The sequence below is a fragment of the Microcaecilia unicolor genome, chromosome 14 (genome assembly GCF_901765095.1).
Source record: "Microcaecilia unicolor chromosome 14, aMicUni1.1, whole genome shotgun sequence".
NCBI lineage: Eukaryota > Metazoa > Chordata > Amphibia > Gymnophiona > Siphonopidae > Microcaecilia > Microcaecilia unicolor.
Window position 1 is genome coordinate 26,079,765 of NC_044044.1, and position 15,044 is coordinate 26,094,808.

The following is a 15,044-nucleotide window of genomic DNA, read 5'->3' on the forward strand; positions in this document are numbered from 1 at the left end:
CACCACTGATATTCAACTGCAGTGCCCAGATAACTATCTGGTGAACTCTGGACAGCAAAAAGGCTGCCTGCCCTAGGTTAACCAAGTAGCTATCTGAATACCGCTATTTAATATTTGTGGTAATCGAGTAACTTCCAGCACGCGCCTTATGTCCAGATATTCAATGTTGGTACCTGGTACTATCCAGACAGTGGCAGCACCCCTTCTGCATAGAAAGCATACGTAAAGAAAGTTAGATCCCCCAAACAGCTTTGCTCCTCTTTAGCAAATTATAAGAAATCAGAGATGGATGTACCATACCTGCCTTTCTGAATTCTCTACAGGTTGTCAGGTCTTTATGGGATCAAGTGTATTATCCAGAGACTCTTGCTATACAATCTTTCAAGATCACGTAGGTCCGTTCGGGTCCAGTTCTGAAGTACAAAGATGTTGTAAAGACCTCAAAACCTCAAGCCCAAGCAATATCTTGAGATACATTCTTCTGCTAGTCCATCGAAATGTCTCGGAGCCTACAAAAATTCTGGTCTTTATTTATTTGTTTGATCATTTCTATACCGCACAATCCATAAGATCTCAGCGGTTGACAAATTCCACGTACATAAAAAAATAACTACATACAAACGTACATTTCAAACAAAAAATCAAATAAAAATCTCATTAAATCTGCCGACTGAAGTTTGATCTTCTGCCACTCCGGGCACCTGTATAAAAAGATGAGTTGTCAGCTTTTGTTTAAACTATTTTACTTCCTGTATTTTTTGAGCTCTAACTGTAGGCTATTCCATATAGCAGGACCTGCTACATTAAACACAGTAGCCCTACACTCATTCAATCTTACAACCCGATTTGAGGGTACATCTAGATAAAGCTGCTGAGCAGATCTTAAGGATCTCAAGGATTGATACACATGCAATCAAGATTTTAAGCACTAAGAGCAACATTTTAAATTTAATATTTATTTATTTTATTTATTTGTTACATTTGTACCCCACATTTTCCCACCTATTTGCAGGCTCAATGTGGCTTACATAGTACCGTGAGACGTTAGTCGTCTTCAATGAAAAAAACAGATACAAAGTGATGTTATTATCAAAAAGGTTCATGTGTTATAGAGACGTTAGAATCGTAGAGAAGAAGAGTTATATAGTGTTCGTTACGGGCTTTGGTTCCGTTGTGTTGCTGGATTCAGGCATTTAAGTTGGGTCAGTAGGGTATGCCCTTTGGAACAAGATGGTCTTCAGTGATATGATATTCAAAGGGCAGCCAATGCAAAGATTTTAAAACCAGTGAAATGTACTCATATCTGTTAATGCCCCCCCTAATACTTCTGCTTCTGCAAAACCAATAAGGCTACTAATATTCCCCAGGTACTGCAGTCAGGTCAGTAAATCAGCAGAAGAACGAGGACCTTTCAAAAGCTTCAGACACTGACATATTGTCAAGAATGAAATTACAAATTGATCAGTGCTGCAACACTAAACTTAAAATTGATTATCATGATGCTTGAAAGAACTGGGGGGGGGGGGGGGGGACTGAGAATTAGGGGGCAAGACCAATTCATTCTTTGTAATGAGGTTGGGTTGAAAACCTGACTGACTGTGGGCTCACCAGAGCAGGTTTGCAAAATCTTACTTTGATGTTCCCATGGAAAGAGAATTCCAATTGTTCCCTACTTCCCAAATTCATCTATCAAATGTGATCATAAGGTGTGAAAAGCTTAGTACTGTCTATAGACTGTAGACACGTTTCATTAGGAAGAGGCTTAACGTCCACTGGATCAATCATTAGCAATGTTGTGCATATTCTATATGAAGTCAAGTTTCTGGTGCCTGCAGCTGGGAAGCAACTTTAGCAGGGTGGAGAGAAGTATTTGGGCTGACGGGATCAGCCAAACTGGTCTCGATCTCCCATCATTTACTGTGTTACTATGCTCCGAGAGATACAATTTCATAACTGTTGTTAACTAGAGGACAAATGTCTAATAAAGGGCATCAAAAGGGTGACCAATAAAGGATACATGTGATTCAGGATCATAATAAAAATTATAACTTACAGTATTTATTTTCAGACTGCCCTCCAGGTCTTTCATGCACCTCCAGGACACTGTAAGGAGAGGCTGTGTTTCCTTCTATTTTATACTCCCTTGTGCAGATGAAATCTCAAGCACAAATGGTTTTCATTGGCTGAATTGCCAGAACAAAGCATTATAGAACAGGATCTTGTAAATTATGTAAAATTAGGAATGTCTGAAATTGTGTTTCTAAAATGGCGTCCATAGGCATGGTTCGGGTGGGCAGTGCCTTCTAGAAATGTTGCAGGTGCTAATTCTGAATTGCCCCTCCCCCCCCCCACTACCAATATGGCTGCCTTACCCATTGTCCTCCCAGTCCTGAGTAAGCAAACTATAGCTATGGTGGTATGAGAACAAGTTCATGTGGATGGGGCATAATTGAACGGGGCGCACAAGTTTTCCTGAGGACGTCCTCGCAAGACGTCCCTGCAAAGGGGCGGGGAAACAAAGTATTATCGAAACAAGATGGGCGGCCATCTTTCGTTTCCATAATATGGTCAGGGACGCCCAAATCTCAACATTAAGGTCGACCTTAGAGATGGTTGTCCTTAGAGGTGGTCGTCCCCGGTTTTCGGCAATAATGGAAACCGAGGACACCATCTCAGAAACGACCAAATCCAAACCATTTGGTCATGGGAGGAGCCAGCATTCGTAGTGCACTGGTAGGACACCAACCGGGCACCCTAGGGGGCACTGCAGTGGACTTCAGAAAAAGCTCCCAGGTGCATAGCTCCCTTCCCTTGTGTGCTGAGCCCCCCCCAAAAAAAACTCTAAACCCACTCCCCACAACTGTACAACATTACCATAGCTCTTATGGGTGAAGGGGGGCACCTACATGTGGGTACAGTGGGTTTCGGGTGGGTTTTGGAGGGCTCCCATTTACCACCACAAGTGTAGGGAGGGATGGGCCTGGGTCCGCCTGCCTGAAGTGCACTGCACCCGCTAAAAACTGCTCCAGGGACCTGCATATTGCTGTCAGGGAGCTGGGTATGACATTTCAGGCTGGCATAAAATGTTTTTAAATTTTTTGGGGTGGATGGGAGGGGGTTGGTGACCACTGGGGGAGTAAGGGGAGGTCATCTCCGATTCCCTCCGGTGGTCATCTGGTCATTTTGTGGCTTGGTAGTAAAAAAAAGGACCAGGTAAAGTTGCCCAAGTGTTCGTCAGGGATGCCTTTCTTTTTTCCCTTATCGGCCGAAGACGCCCATGTGTTAAGCACGCCCCAGTCCCGCCTATATCAAACAATAGCAACTGTTGCAGAATGTTGCTGTGAAGCTGCTTTTTAGTTCTAAGAAATATTTATTTATTTAATCTTATATCCCACATTATCCAAAAAATAAAATTCGGTTCAATATGGCTTACAATAAAAACAGTGAGTGTAGCAGTATATATGTATTGGAATAATACTTTTATAAAATTAATGATTACATAGAGAAATATTTTTAAATAGGTAAGCTTTCAAAGCTTTATGGCATGCATGATATGAACTTACGCGTCTAATTTTTTTTGGAATGAGATTCCACCATTTGGAGCCTAGGGGGACTTTTACTAAAGCTAAGCTCAAGTTTTCTGCAGCAGGGCCTATAGGAATAAAACGGGCCCTGTTGCAGATAACTCAAGCTAAGCTTTATTAAAAGACCCCCCCCCCCCCCTAGATAACTAAATCCAGCTATATGAACAGAATTGTATTTAACATTTTTACAACTAGGTAGATGCAATAATAAGTATTCTCTTGATGTTGGCTTTGCATTTCCAACTGACAAGACGACTGAACGAGAGGGACAGTGGTAGCTCCAAACGCACTGATGATCAACCGAGTAATGTGCATAGGAATAAGTTCCATCACTGCACATCGTCTCCATTAGATGACACATCGTAATTGACCCCTGACACAGGCGCTGTGCACCGAAACACGGCCCGTGTTGGGTCATCATTGGAAGACTGTTTCTCAAGTTCAACCATTAAAGGAATTATGTCCCAATTTTGAAGGCTCTTGGTGCTTCTTTTTGGGTTTTTTTTAAGACAATTAGGCTGGTCATATGACCATGTGACTCCCTCGATGAGAGATGAACACTGGTTACTGGGAGAATATTGTATAACCTACAAAGCATTGCTACTGGTGTTTAAAATTTTCCATTCGGGTTCCCCCAAATGTTTTTCACCATACTTATTATCTTACGTCCGTGTACAGGCTCTGCGTTCCAATCAACAGCACTTACTGAATATTCCTTCAGTTCTGGCTATTCCATCTCATACATTTCGTAAATTGAATGCTGGCTCCTCCCACAACCAAAGGGCTTGCATTTGGTCGTTTTTCAGATAGGCGCCCTTAGAGATGGGTGTCCCCATTCGAAAATGTCCCTCCACGTGGGAATGGATGCTTTTTATATACAAATATACCTGAGGATTCTATATAGCGTGCCTAGAGATCCATGCCGAAATCCAAGCAGATCCTATAACAATGCACGTAACTTAACAAGCTAATGAGCACTGATAGCAGCACTTAACAAGCACTAATTGGCAGTGATTAGAATTTAGGTGCACAACTCGCTAAGTGTATTCTGTAACGAAGTGCGCCAAGCTTGTAACGCATGCAGGCAGAAAGGGGCTTGGTTGTGGGCGGGGAAATGGTCGTTTTGTGGGTGTTCTGAAATTTACACCCCTACTTATAGAATATGGTCCCGTGCACCCAAATCTATGCACCAGGATTTACGCCACATTTTTGATTGGCGTAAATGGATGCGCATAGATTTAGGTGCTGAATTATCAGCTAAGCGTATTCTATAATTGATGCCTAAATCTAGGTGCCGATTATGGAATATGCTTAATCGTCACTGTTTCAGTGCCGATTTTTTTAGGTGCCGTATATAGAATCTCCCCCTAATTGTATTCTATGAACTGCTTAGGTATATTCCCAGCCTGCATCAAGACCCCCCCCCCCCTCCAGCCAGTCTAAAATGGCTGCCGCGACCTCTCGCAGCAGCTTGCGGTAGTACCCAATAATTGATTGTTAGCATCTAACTGACGAATTAGTTTGCACCTCCATCTGAGATCGGTGCCCAAATTTGAACACCCAGCTTCGGGCAATCAAACATATAAAACACAAGTGACCGACTCACCTGCAAATGCGCAGTAGAGACTTCCCTCTCTGTCCCGCCCTTACGTCAAGATGTGATGACGTCAGAGGGCGGAACAGAGAGGGAAACGGACGCTGCCAGCCTGCCACTGCTGCTGGAGACGAAGGAAAGGAACATCGCCATGCACCAACCTCCACACTCCCCCCCATCCCCGACGTCGTCGCCGCCGCCGCTCCCTCCCCCCTCCGTATCGGGGACAGGGGAGACAGGAGGGTTGCTGAACATGGGGGGAGGGCAGAGGAGAGAGCAGGGTTGGTGGACGGGGGAGGGGGGCCAAGGGAAAGAGGAGGGTTGCTGGATATGAGGGGAGGGCAGGGGAGAGAGGATGGTTGGTGGACGGGGGGAGGCCAGGGGATACAGGAGGGCTGCTGGACATGGGGGGGAGGGCAGGGGAGAGAGCAGGGTTGCTGGACATGGATCGGGGCGGGGAGGGCAGGGGAGAGAGGAGGTTTGCTGGACATGGAGGTGAGAATTACAAATCTCGCCTGTTTTAACGGGCTTAATGGCTAGTCTATATAGAATCCGAGTGTTGGTGCTCAAACGTCTTATAAAGCAACTGGACTTTCGGATATTGACAATTCAAACACTTTTATTGGCATCCGAACAAAAGAAAAACAAACATGACATTTCTGAGGCATATCTGACAATTTACATAACAGTAAATATTCAAAGGAAAGAGGAAATATGGCACAAGACCTCTGGGAGTCTTTGATCAGAGTCTCGTGGGGAGCCAGAGGTGAAGCTGGCCACTATCCAATTAATTGCTTAAATACTGCATCTGTCTCTGAGAATGGTAGAGTTCAAACAAATCCTAAATGATGAATGAAAAATGAGATTTTAGAGTGAATTAGCTCTGTATGACTGATTATCAGCTGTACTATTCCCAAATCCTCAGAGCTGTCTTGGGTTTTTTTTATTTATTTATTTCAAATATTCCAAACTTCCAGGAGATAAACCGCTTTGGCTTATCTGGTTGCTACGTGATACATGCAAAACCCCTCCTGTCTGATAAGAAAATGATACAAATAGACACATTTTATTAACACTTCATTACATTTTCCAAAAAAAAACCATATGAAATTGTATAAAACATTTAGGTGTTTCTTTTGTATCTGAACTTGGCCCCTTTATGATGTCCAACATGCAATGATGTTGCTGACTGTGGTTACACCCAAAGGAAAATGTTGATAGTTCAATGATAAACTCACAATGTTGCCCCTAATCATTAAAGTCAATTTTGATTACAAATAAAATTCACTGCTTCTTTGTATAATGAACAAATGAAATGCATCATACGTGTTCCCTGGCCAACGTTATTGTGTCACTCCAGTTGGATTCATCTGTCTATAAACTAAACTAAAAATTGTACGTCCATCATGAGGTTAGTTTACGAAAAAGTCCATGAATTTAAAGGGCTAGAACCGCAGAAAAGGAAAATTAGTATCTTCCAACGGATTAGTTAAACATCTACTTCCTGCATTTTACCACCAATTGCCTCATGTTATGGGGTGGGTTGTCCCCTTCCAGGAGAGATGTGCGAGCTTTTTCAGCAGTTTCTTCTGAGCTTCTTTCACCTCTTTATTCCTCAGACAGTAGATGATAGGATTCAACAGTGGTGTCACTACAGTGTTCAACAACCCAACGACTTTGTTGATGTCCAGGGCATAGGCTACACTAGGCCTCACATAGATAAAGATGACTGTGCCATACAGTATGACCACCACCGTAAAATGGGAAGCACAAGTGGAGAAAGTTTTATGTCTACCTTTGGTGGAAGAAATTTTCAAGATGGTGGAGATGATGAAGACATAAGAAATAATAGTGACCAGGAAGGAGCTGAGAATGATAAAGCAAGCAAAGAGAAACACAACTTTTTCCACCACCTGAGTGTCCAGACAGCATAATCTCAGCAGAGGTGGAATGTCACAGAAGAAGTGATTGACTTCAGTGCCACAAAAGGGTAGCTGGGAGATCAAGATCACCAAGAAGAAAACAGCCACAAAGGCCACTGACCAGCAGGCTGTTGTGGCCTGAAGACAGACCCTTCCATTAATAATGATTGCATAATGTAGGGGATTGCAAATGGCTAAGTAGCGGTCAACAGCCATGAGCCCTAGGAGAAAAAACTCAGTAGAACCTAGGGAGAAGTAAAAATAGATCTGTGTAAGACACCCGGGCAACGAAATGGTTTTATTCTGCATCAGGTTAGCGAGCAGTTTAGGAACAATGGTGGATGTGTACCAGATCTCAAGGAAGGACAGGTGGCCAAGTAGTAGGTACATGGGCGAGTGCAGGCGGTGATCTACTCTCACCAGCATGATAATGGTGATGTTGGCCAACACTGTCAGAATGTAGATGGCGAGAAAGATGAAGAACAACATGACCTGGAGCTGAGGGATGATGGAGAAACCCAGGAGCTGGAAACTGATCTGAGCACTGCGGTTCCTCATTACTTGTCTTTACAGTTGAGTCTGTAGAAGGAATGAGACTCTTAAGAAATAATAAGAAATCAGGAAACATTTGTTTTCTCACCCTTATATCAGACTGCTACGTGGATAGAGCAAGAAACATTGCAGACCATTAATAGCACAGACATTGTTCACTGATACACAAACGCTGCCTCACTCCCATAAACATGATCCCTAAACCCTTTTACCTCACCCTACCCCAAAATTCACACACACACTCTCACAAGCCTTCCCCATTTTCCTAGCACTAGCGATTCCTCTGCTGCTCATTAAATCATATTGCCATATGCAGGAGTGGCCTAGTGGTTAGAGCACTGGTCTTAACATCCAGGGGTGGCTGGGTTAAATATTGCTGCTGCTTCTCGTGATCTTGTGCATGTCGCTTAGGGGCTGTTTTATAAAGGGGCGCTGGAAATGCCCTGTGGTAGTGTAGACACGTGTTTTCGGCGCACACAGAATCATTTTTCAGCACACCTGTAAAAAAATGCCTTTTTTTTTTTTATTTTTGCCGAAAATGGACATGCTGCAAAATGAAAATTGCCACGACTCCATTTTGGGTCTGAGACCATACTGCCAGCCATTGACCTAGCGGTAAAGTCTCACGTGGTAACTGGGCAGTAATGACCTACGCACATCAAATGCCACTTGGTGAGCGGCCTATACGCACATCCGAAAATAAAAATTATTTTTCAGATGGGCGCCAAAAATGAAATTTCTGCAAGAACCAGGCGGTAACTCCATTTTGGCACATGTTGGGCACACCTAGACACTTACACGGCTTAGTAAAAGGGCACCTTAACCCTCCATTGCCTCAGATAAAAAATTAGACTATGAGCCAGAGAGGGAAATACCCAGTGTACCTGAATGTAACTCACCTTGAGCTAGTGCTACTACTGAAAAAGGTGTGAGTAAAATCCAAATAAATAAATACACCTCAGGCCTTGTTCCAGTCAACGCTGGTCAACCAACACTGCCTCCCTTAATTAATTAGTTACTAAGATTTATAAGATTTGTACTCTGGTCCACAAGATAATCTACGGTGATGCCCCAGGTTATATGATTGATCTAATTAATCTTCCGGACAGGAATAGAATCAGTTCATCTCATACTTATATTAACCTTCACTATCCTAGTTGCATTGGTCTTAAATAAAAAACCACCTACACTTCCAATTTCTCATACTTAGGTACGCAGATGTGGAATGCATTACCAAAGAGAGTGAAAACGATACGTGACCATCAAGAATTCAGGCGATCTTTAAAGACCTATTTGTTTTGCAAGGCCTACCCTGCTGATTCTACTTAGAAGTCTCTACAATGATTCAAAGGACAATTTTATTTCTTCTTTGTCACTTATTCTACCCACTTACCTCTACCTTACCTGACCCTATTTTTTAATTGTATTTGTTTAACCCTACCGTACTTGGCGTTCACCAATACGGTTATTGTAAGCCACATTGAGCCTGCTAGTGTGTGGGAAAATGTGGGATATAAATGCTGCAAATAAATAAATAAAATAATTTCTAGTCTGTACAATCTATAATTCTTGGTGGTTAACAATAAAATAAACAATTAACATACTTCATATAACATAGAATTGTAACAAATGGAACAAGTCCATGTGTATCAGCTATACAATTCACTCAGTTCCTGTCCATCCATAACCAAGAAATCAGTATAACCAGTAGTCTGGGATCAGTTGTTGCTACTTATGGAAATGTTTGCTTGAACAAGTCGACCTTTAAGTGCTTTCTTAAAAGGTCAATTTCTCAATCTTGTAATTCAGCTGGTATAGAATTACTGCCATGTAAAAAAATGGTATTCCTTGAGTCTAGTCCACTGAAAGAAGGGTATATCCAATAAACTTTACCTGCGGAGTGTAATGCTTTAGAAGGACAACACATTCTTAGTGTAACATGTCCCTTAATTTTCAAACACAGAGGTTTTCTTTAAACCTTACCATTGTAGATTTGGTCAATGCTTCAGGCTTCTTCAATCATCGCTTTCCTGCCTCTTGTCTAGCTATAAGAAGTTGTTGATTCTAAAGGATCTGAAGTGTGGGCAGGTCTGGGAATTTCAAAGCATGCCTGTTACTGCAAGGAGGAGGGGAGTTATTCTCATGGAATGTATTTACAGAACTCGCCTACCCTTCTTGCGTTAATCCTGAACCACTTCAAATATATTGAACAGGAAGCAAATATTCACTTCATACTGTGATGCTGCGATTGTGCCTTTTGGAGGGGGGGGTGGATTGATTAGGACCATGAGATTTCCTGTCAAAACTAAAACTTTGATAGCATCCTCATTTTAACCTGTGCTATGTATTGTCATAATTCAGATTTCCTGAAATCTCCAAGCTTGCAATGTCTTTTTTGACATGGATCAATAGGGTCAACCTAGGGGTAAGACTCACCAGGTGCTTCCATTTCTTCTAGACTGCCTTTCCCCAAATTCAAATTCTACTACTTTGCATTTACTGGACTTTGTGTCATGCTATCGTTTCTAGGTAAATCAGACTTTCCCCCCTAACCTTGCATCGGCCTTTACAAAGAGAGTAGCAGATGTGTTGGCCACTACACCACCCTTTAGTTCTCCCGAAACGTCCTTGGACTCCACCGATGGTCTTGGTGGCTACAGTAGCTTCTCAAGGTTTAAATTACCAACCCACACAGAGCTTGCGAAATTGATCTCCTTTTCAAATTCTACCACAGCTCCAACTGATTCTCCCCCAAATTACTTTCTATCCATAGTAACATAGAAGCATAGTAGATGAGGGCAGATTAAAAAAAAACTTGAACTGTCCATCCAGTCCGCCAAACAGTCATGCTCATTTTTGATTCATGATTAAACCAACAATGAATGTGGTATACAAATAATTGACCCTGGTCTTTCTTTGCCGCTTTTGGGTCATAGACCATAGAGGCCCGCCAGGCACTGTCTTTATGTCCCAACTACTGGAGTTGCTGTTGAAGCCTTCTCCTGCCTATCCCAATCTGTCTTATCATACATGGGACTATAATTCTGCTAAAAATTATTGGAAAGAGCCAGCCAGTAGCACCTATCCAGAAAGCAGGTGCTGTTACCTGGAAAAGTGCTTTTGAATATCAGGAATAAAATATTTGTTTATACTTAGAAAACGTATTCATAAAGTATGACCTACTTGAACATCTTCAGCAACCCATGGTGACCCACTGAGCAAAAAGATACCAAAAGCGGAGTACGTGACTTATTTATACCACAAGATAAGAGGGATATCAACCGAATAAACCTGCGAAATTTCAGCTTCAGCTATGGACTAGTTACACCTTCAAAAAAAAATAAGAAGTACACAATTGAAAAAGCAAGTGCACAAGAAGTACTTGAAAACACAAGTACAACAATGAGAAGTTCACAAGAAAAACACAATTGAAAAAAAAAAAGCAATCTTGCATTTTTTAGGTTGTAGACCAAGAAAAACATCAAAATTGCATAGCTCTTTCTACTGACGCTATAGTACACAAAACGTTCAAAAATGAAAGTTGCCCAAATTTACCTCTCCAAACTTTTATAACCTTTATCTCTGTTATTTTTAACCCCACTTTAGGCTCAAGGTCTAACTCTTTTCTTCCATCCTAATCCCACCCCGTACAGCTGCATTTCTAAATAGCAAAATGTAGATGTATATTTCCTGTACATTCTTGCCCGTAGCCAGTTTTCAAAGGTGCTGATTTAGGTGCATAACTCCCTTTGAAAATGAGTAAACGGATGTTTATTTGTGCTACAGCAGTGAAGTGGAAGGGTTTCTTGTTATCTCACCATGCAGAAACAGCTGCTGTGCTATGCATCCAAATGAACCTCTGAGCACTGAAATACATGAGAATACAGCCTCCTCCCCTCCCCATCTTTATTTAAAAATCATTCCTCTTACATTATCATCTGAGGATTTGGGGACCTTGGAGAAACTTTTTTTTCTTGTCCTCAATTCAAGAGGACCCTTGAGACCCAATGCTCTGAAGTATTCCTTCGACATACACTGATTAAGATCTAAATGGTGGAATCTCATTCCACAAGAAATCCGAAGCATAAGCTCCTACCTTCTGTTCTGAAAAGCTTTAAAAGCCTGTCCAAAAAATATTTCTTTATGTAATCATTAATGTTAAAAGCTCATTCAAATTATATGTAAACTGTTACTCATTGTTTAATTGTAAGCCACATTGAACTAAAATTTATTTTGGATAATGTAGGATGTTAGAACAATTAACTACATAAAATAAAATATAGAAATGTACATTAGTATTGCCACACTGGGACAGACCAAAGGTCCATCAAGCCCAGCATCCTGTGTCCAACAGTGGCCAATCCAGGTCACAAATACCTGGCAAGATCCCAGAACAACTCAATACATTTTATGCTGCTTATCCCAGAAATAAGCAGTGGATTTTCCCAAGTCAATTTAATAATGGTCTATGGACTTTTCCTTTAGGAAGCCGTCCAGACCCTTTTTAAGCCCCGCTAAGCTAACCGCCTTTACCACATTCTCTGGCAATGAATTCCAGAGCTTAATTACACATTGAGTGAAGAAAAAAAAATTTCCGATTCGTATTAAATGTATTACTTTGTAGCTTCATCGCATGTCCCCTAGTCCTAGTATTTTTTGGAAAGAGTAAACAAACGATTCACGTCTACCCGTTCCACTCCACTCATTATTTTATAGATCTCTATCATATCTCCCCTCAGCCATCTGTTCTCCAAGGTGAAGAGCCCTAGACACTTCAGCCTTTCCTCATAGGGAATTTGTCCCATCCCCTTTATCATTTTCGTCGCCCTTCTCTGTACCTTTTCTAATTCCACCATATCTCCTCTGTATGAGGAACTCCCTTAAACAGCTGCCAAACCAAAAAAGATCTTTCATAACCAACGTGTACTAGCATTACCTTAAAAAGCTATAGTACATCGCTTGAGCGTAGCAGTAAAGATCAGCAGCATGGAGTGCTTATATAGTGGGCTTTTATAGAAGGCGGGGATATAGGTACGGGGCTATCAGAGACAAGGCCCTTTGCCCTTGCACTGTATTGTTTTGATTTGCATTGAAGAGTTTGCTGCAGATTCTTTATGTATTGCAAAATGTTCACTTCTATGTTCACTTTGTAAAATTAATAAACAGATTTAAATATAAAGAATTATTACCACCAAGGAACTGGTTTCTTCAGGCAGCTCAAGGGTTGGAACACGTAGCAGCAGGGTTTCAAGGTTCTATGATGCATTTGGGCTATCCTTAATATTTCTCAGCATGTGTAAAAATGGCTTCTAAGCTGCTTCCAGCTGCTGGCTGACCTAACCCACCAGGGCATGTGCAGCTCTTGGCGTTGAATATCTGGGTATGGCCACTGAACCAGAAAATAACTGGGTGCCAGTTTGAATATCTGAATTCCCTTCCCCCAGTGCCCTATTCGGGGTACCTCAGAGGAAGTGGGTCGTCCATGGCGGCGGTCCCTCTCCGTTGCCACCAGGGTCAGTGTCTCCTCCAAAAAGTTGCCTGACCTCCTAGCGGTAGTCTTGCGGTACCGCCATCCCTAGTGGTGGTATCGTGAGACGGCCACTATTTTGAAGAAAGTGACAATCTGGTTGGCGGCGGGGGGGGGGACCGCTGCCACCGTGGATGATCTGGTACCTCTGCAGACTCCTGGGTAGGGCACAGGGGTGGGAAGAGAAGAGGGAATAGGGCTAGGTTTCTGTGGTAGGGGGGCTTGGGGGGTTGGACTGGGGAGTTCAGGGGACTGTTGCTGAAGGCTTAGGGGGCCCCAATTAGGGGGGGGAGTATTAAAAAAAAAAAAAAAAAAGCTATAGTACACTGACAAATGCTACATATTATTTTAAAAGAATACTTTTTACCTGTTTTCAGTGACAGCATCTAAAAACGGCATAAATCAGCAAGGCAAGGCAGCCTTTTAAATACTGGGGGTTTTCCCGCTCCTGAATTTGAATGACAGGTCAGCCCAATTGTGCTAGGATCAAACCCACAAATTTCAATATAATAATATACTCTTAGAAAACGGGAGGCCGATATTCAGACCATGGGACCTTAGACCAGCTAACTCTCGCAGTTGGCGCTAAAACCGGATAGTCAATGCTGGGCCATTTCCATCCGTTTCCGTTGAGGTTGAACGGGTAACAACTAAATCTAGGATGTGACCACCAACATTCCGACTTAGATAGGCTTTATACTCAGTGGAGTATATCTTCACAGGTCTGAAAAACCTTCTCCTTCCTTAAATATTGGATTTTTTATTTTTCCTCAATCAAAGTTATTGTTGAAAACTTTCCTTGGCTCAACTGCCTTCCTGGCCTCTAATCATATATCCCAGGGGAAAATCCTCCTAGCCTAAAGCTCTAACATATAGTCCCAGAGGTTTACATCCTTTTAGCAGGAATGTTACGGGCTAGGATTGATCCAAGAGTATACAAGTGCAAAGGTTGTTCAAGCATCCACCTTGTTGGACGCTTGAGTGAACAGGGAACCCTCTACATCCCTCCTGAGAAACCAAGGAGAACAGAAAGACAGGCTATATGTGTGTTCTCCAGCAGAGCAACCTGGACAATTTCCCAAGAACATCAACTGGGCTGAATCGAGTTTACCATCCTAGTCCACAGAGTTTCTAAGGATCCCACAATATCTCAGATGAAGCTGATTGAAAGAAATGGACAAGGAAGTGAGGACACCTCGAAGAGGATATTTATTTATTTATTTTTATTACATTTGTACCCCGCGCGTTCCCACTCATGGCGGGCTCAATGCGGCAGGCAATGGAGGGTTGAGTGACTTGCCCAGAGTCACAAGGAGCTGCCTGTGCCGGGAATCAAACTCAGTTCCTTAGTTCCCCAGGACCAAAGTCCACCACCCTAACCACTAGGCCACTCCTCCACTCCACTCAGGAAGTCTTTAATAAAAACAGCTTAAAAACGACCCGACATGGCTAGATAGGTGTACGATGCACCAGAGGCATTGTAAGTGATTCAGTTGCCATTTGTAGCCTCTTTCCATATATCCGCCTCTGCCATGTTCTATTTGTTTTGCCTGAACGAAAGGCTTGACTTAGAAAACATTTGGCTCAGAGCAACAGTCTTCGGAGTGGACTGGTTTATTGAGAGAGCGGGAAGTGTGTAGAGAGACTGAAGCTGCTTATGGCCTCCTGGTGGATTCCAGTCACAGCCCTGGTCCCAACCAAATAAATCTTGTTTATGTACAGGGGTTATCCAAATTCTTCATGCTCACAAGGCAATCACCTAAAACACAATACCAAAACCCTTCCATTTTAGTATTTATATGTTGTAAGGAGGAGGTAGAGGGAAGGCAGAGAAGAGCTGACAGGGGCAGTAGGCCTAGAAAGGA

The 15,044-nt window shown here is 42.4% G+C and overlaps 1 protein-coding gene across 1 annotated transcript; it reads right to left on the reverse strand.

Annotated features, from left to right (window-relative positions):
• Positions 1–6,704: 6,704 nt before the first annotated feature.
• On the reverse strand, positions 6,705–7,658 carry LOC115457208 (olfactory receptor 6M1-like). The gene has a single exon (XM_030186634.1). It carries the CDS (start codon positions 7,656–7,658, stop codon positions 6,705–6,707), a length of 954 nt encoding a protein of 317 aa, XP_030042494.1.
• Between the last annotated feature and the right edge of the window lie 7,386 nt (positions 7,659–15,044).